The 4,787-nt window shown below is 51.7% G+C and overlaps 1 protein-coding gene across 1 annotated transcript in view; it reads left to right on the top strand.

The window, feature by feature from the left end:
* The window catches only part of TXNDC16 (thioredoxin domain containing 16), a 70,289-nt gene that overhangs the window by 41,134 nt on the left and 24,368 nt on the right, over positions 1-4,787 (top strand). The window contains exon 13 of the mRNA XM_014520500.2: positions 396-455. Within this exon, the coding sequence (XP_014375986.1) occupies positions 396-455 (60 nt within the window). The remainder of the gene's footprint in view (positions 1-395; positions 456-4,787) is intronic.

The raw sequence follows: 4,787 nt of genomic DNA, 5'->3' as shown, positions 1-4,787 counted from the left end.
GACGCTACTGCACAGTAGTAACAAGCTACTGCACAGTCTGCATCACTGGGAAGCCATGCAGGGACGCCACTCCACAGGTATGCTGGTTACTGCACAGTCATTTAGTACGTGGGTATGCAAGTTCTAAATGACAGCACAGTAACAATGTAGACGTGGCCTGTTTTCTGTGGAAGATGGCCCTTGCAGTATCTAGTGTTCTTGATGTCTTGCAGCCTCAGAATACTGTGGTGGTTCCTCGGATGGTCCTAAAGCTGGAAGCAGTAAGAGATGCTGGAAAAACATGGTCATAATCCAGAGCTGCCCCCCCTGCTGACAGTGCCTGACGCCTTGGTAGCAGAGGTGCTGTCTGTAATGCACTGGCACCGCTACTGACCAGGCCTTTTTGTCTGTTTTAGGGGAAGCCGTGTCTCTAGCAACGCTACAGTCCTATGTGGAGGTGGCCATGGAACTGAAAGGTATGGCTAATGTTCTTCAGCGCTGCTATGGTGCATACGGTGCTTAGGCCCCATATCCTGTCCTCCTGCAGGAGAGAAGCTGGAGTGGGCATTTGTGCAGGGGTGAAACCCTGGCCAAGGTTCGTTGATTCCACTGGGGTCAGAATTTCCTCCATTTAATACACCGCCCTCCCCCTTGCAGGCTGCTCTACCTTCTCTAGGCTTCACACAGACCATTACATAGAGACCCAGGTCCCTCCCAGACCCCTGCCTTCTGCTCTTATACTCCTGGAGAGTAGACCTGGGGGGAAATGGAATTGAGTCAGGCTAGATGAATCTCCCCCTGCTGAGTTAAGAAAAATTTAAAGCACCTTTTCCCTGCCCCAACCCTGCCAGGAGACTTTGTGGAGCTGAAGATTGCATCTGTCAAGTCAAAATCTGTTCCAGTCATGCTGCTGTATGTCCATGGCTCCATCAACTTCAGTGGCACTGCTGGGGATGACACCCTTGTAACCGAGAGCACAATGACATGGGAAAGGCCAGTTTGAGCCCTCCACCACAGGGCCTGGCACTGCACGGGCAGAAGGGCCAAGCTTTGTCAAGCATGGACCCTTGTTGTGGCTTCCATCAGACAGACAATAAGCAACAAGGAGCCCTGCTGAAGGCTGCATGCCCCACGGCTCCAGGTCAAGAAGGCCACCAGTGCATGATGCCCAACAATGGAGTTGGGTGTTACAAGGTGTGGAGCACGTGAGCAACACCTTTCAGCAAGTGCTGCGTACCAAAGCTACGGCACATGAGAAGGCGCCTATGAGTGCTAGCTAGCTGTGGCTTAAAAGAACAGCTCTTTCTGCCTGTACAAAGGAGCCGACGGCTGGAGGCGGAATTAGCATGAGGCAGATGGGTGATCTGCCATGGCAGGTTGTGCCCCCACAAAAGGATTCGAATGGACAGGGCCCTCGGGGGATGAGCACGCTCTTGTGCTGTTCAGCAGAGCTGCACAAGTAACACACAACGGTGGCTGAGGGTTATTCTTGTAGACAAAGCTCCTGCGTCATCAGGGGATCTCTTAATAGATAGAGGCAGATGGTATTTGTCCTTGGAGAGAGCACTGTGCCTCCTTCCAAAGTGGTGGTTTTCAACCTTTTTTTGTACCAGGATCCATTTTTAAGCATTGATGGCCAGTCCTGGCCAAGTGCCCCTCACTCCCGACCCACTGCCCCCCGCCTCTAGGCCCTAGCCACCCAGTGTGTGGGGCAGGGTCTGGGGCATGGGGGGCCCCAAGCAGCCCCTTGCAGGCTAGAACTCTGCCAGCCTGTAAGGGAAAACCCACCGTTTCCCATTTTTTCCTTTAAAGGAGAATCCATTTTAAAGTTTGTTGGCCCATTTTTAAAGCTTGTTCACGACCCTCTCATATTTTTGGGACCCACAGGTTTAGAAGCGCTGTTCTAAAGCACCTGCCCATGGTTGTTCCTTCTATCTCCTCTGTCTCTTGCTCTTCAAGCCCATTTCCACACTTGGCAAGACTGCCAGGCCTTGACTGGGCTTTCTTGCTTCTTTCACCTCGTCCTCATGTTGTCCAGCATCCTGGATGTGGACGTCGTCACAAGCTCCACCAGCAGCAGTGACCTGCTCTGTCACGGGGCAGAGATGTTCCTGTAAGGAGTGGGGTAGGCCAGGAGCCTAGAGTGGGAATTGAAGAGGTGTCCATGCAATGATGGGTTTGGTACTTTCTGGGGTTTCCAGACTCTTAAGCTTGGTGAAGGGAATGGGCCCGGGTGCTCTGCTGATTGTTGTTCTCTGTGTGGAAGGAGAATCCTAGAAACAAATAGGGAAACCTTCAAGGACTGTTGTCACCGGAATAACCATGCTGTTTTGGCTCACCTGGATTAATTGAGAACTTCTTCCCTGGCTCTTCAGATCCTGATCCTGTGACCTCACTCCATTCCTGTGTGAGCTCATGGGCGCTGCCATGGCAGTCCTGGCCCCTCGAGCCCAGGGGCAAAGTCTTGTCCAGGGTGAAGTCCAAGGCAAAGCTCCCAGCGAGCTCCAACTGCATGTCTGCCACCTCACCAAGGGCAGCCAGATGAGGAAATATGGAAACCCCCTCTGCCTCCCAGTTAGCCTGAGCTACTTGAACTTGAGATGTCATCCTTGGCATCACAGAGTGGGTCCTGATCTGTCAGGCATGAATGCAAAGCAAGGGAAGGCAGTGGTGTAGCTGAGGAGAAATGGCATCCGGATGAGAGGGCTGCCCTTGGATCCCAAATGGGACTGTAGCAGCAATCCCAAGCAGCAAACTCCTGAGCACAGAGAAGAGGGGTAAGCCAGGGGTCCTGGGTCATTTCTGTGCTATGAGTATCAGCCCATTGTTTGCCCGTTGTCTCCCCCAGTGCCCTCGTCCTTAGGCTTGAGCAAGCAGGAATCTGCACCTTTGGAGCAGTCCAGCAGGATGGAGCGTGTGCTGGGGAGTGGGGACACTGCTACGTCCGTGAATAGATCTCCTGACTGAGCGAGGTGGATCGCAGCAGTGCGCACCACTGAATATGCTGCAAATGCAAGGACCAGGGCGGCATGTTTCTCTAAACAGGGTCATGGGTAAAGTGTCTCCAGCAGGGCACGGACATAAATTACCATGTAGGAGGACTGGGTCTGGTACAGTCCAGGCCACAACAGTAGGCATTGGAGGGCTGGAAGGAAGCAGATGGAGATCTGGATCCCAGTGCACCTGCCACATCTCTGGGCAAGGCAGTGCCAGGGGTAGGTAATGGCATGTGTGCTGCAAGATCCTTCTGTCTCTTGGGAGACCTTGGGCGGTGGAGGAGATCGGAGACCAGCATCTTCATCCTCGGATAGGTGCAGGAGCCAGCGGTTGTCAGAAAGAGCCAGATTTTCCCCAGGGGATTGACCTGCAGATGATCCTGGCAGTCCTGTAGGCATGCACGTGCTTGTGGCAGTAATTTCCCACGTTAATACCAGGCCAGGTCTGGAAAGAGAGCCAGGAAAAGCAGGAGGTGAGATCCATGCCCTGCTTCCATCTCACCTCCCCACATTGTAGACCAGCTCTGTTGGGACTATTAGGACCGGCTCCCTTTATTTCTGGATAGAAGAGCCCACCCAGAGGCTGTGCTAGGTGGAAGTGGCTGTGCAGCAAGGGTGCTGAGCTCTGACGGCTGCTTTCCTCTTTGGGCACTATCCTCTGGGGAGCTGAGAGCCTTTTGAAAAGGGCTGAGGCTTCTCCCTTGATGAAAGTCAAGGTTACTTCATCGCAGACTGTTTTATTGTTCCCTTGTGCTTCCCTTACTGGTTTGGTGGGTCCACTTCGGGAGTAGCCTTGTGGTGAAACTAGCTGTTCGGGGCAGAGACTGGCTCTAGCTGCTGCTCCAAGATGCATCATTGAGAATACGGTGCAGTTCAGGATGCCAGGGCAGTTTCCTCCGGGGGAGGGCATTAGTGAAGGTCACCAGAATTTTCCTTTCACAATGTGATGCCTACTGATAAATCGTGATGGCTTATACAATCAGTAGCTATTTCCACGAATGCTTGTATCCATACGCCAGAGTTCTTGGAATAAGGCACCCTGGAGATCCATTTTCATAAAATCCCACGTCCTCATGCTCATCCCCCTCTTTTGCCTCCAGCTTGGGGAAAGATTTGAGATGACTTTGTGGTGGGAGATGAGAAGCAGAAGACGTGCCAGATTAGATGTGCCAAGTAAAACAGCTGCCTGGTGTTGATTTAGGGCCATGTTTATGCATCTCATGTTTCAGATCATGATACAAACCCCTTGTGCTTTGCTGCTGTGTTTGGACATCACCTTCCCGTCTTCGTGGAATTATGCTCAGGGCCGACTGGGTTGTTTGGCTGTACCAACGCTTGATAGAGTGCAGAACAAGCAATAAATTCCCTTGAGTGTAAAACAGCTGCAAAACAGAACCTAAATGAGCGGTAAAGTAAGCTGCCTAGTGAAACCATAGAGGAACTAGAAATCCTAGAAAGGTCAGGTTGGAAGGGACACCGAACAGCCAGCCAGTTATTCCAGTTCTCTGGCAGGATCATGTACCCTGAGAGCATCCTTGGCAGATGTTCTCGTTAGGAACAAGCTAACTTGTTCTTAAAAGCCCTCGTCATTAGAAAGCCTTTTCCCTAATACTTTATGTAAAACTTCTTTGCTGCCAGTTGAACCAGCTCCCACGGGAGATGGAAGAACATGATGTCTGTCCTCTCTTTAAGACCCATTTATGCTTTGGAAAGCTTTTATCATGTCTCCCCTCAGTTTTCTGTTCCAAACAGAAGCTTGTTCTCCTTCTTACCGGTCTTGTTGTTCTCCTCTGGACTCTTTCCAGTTTGTCT

The sequence above is a fragment of the Alligator sinensis genome, unplaced genomic scaffold, assembly GCF_000455745.1.
Source record: "Alligator sinensis unplaced genomic scaffold, ASM45574v1 scaffold358_1, whole genome shotgun sequence".
NCBI classification, from domain to species: Eukaryota; Metazoa; Chordata; order Crocodylia; family Alligatoridae; genus Alligator; species Alligator sinensis.
This window is presented reverse-complemented; position numbering and strand designations above follow the sequence as displayed.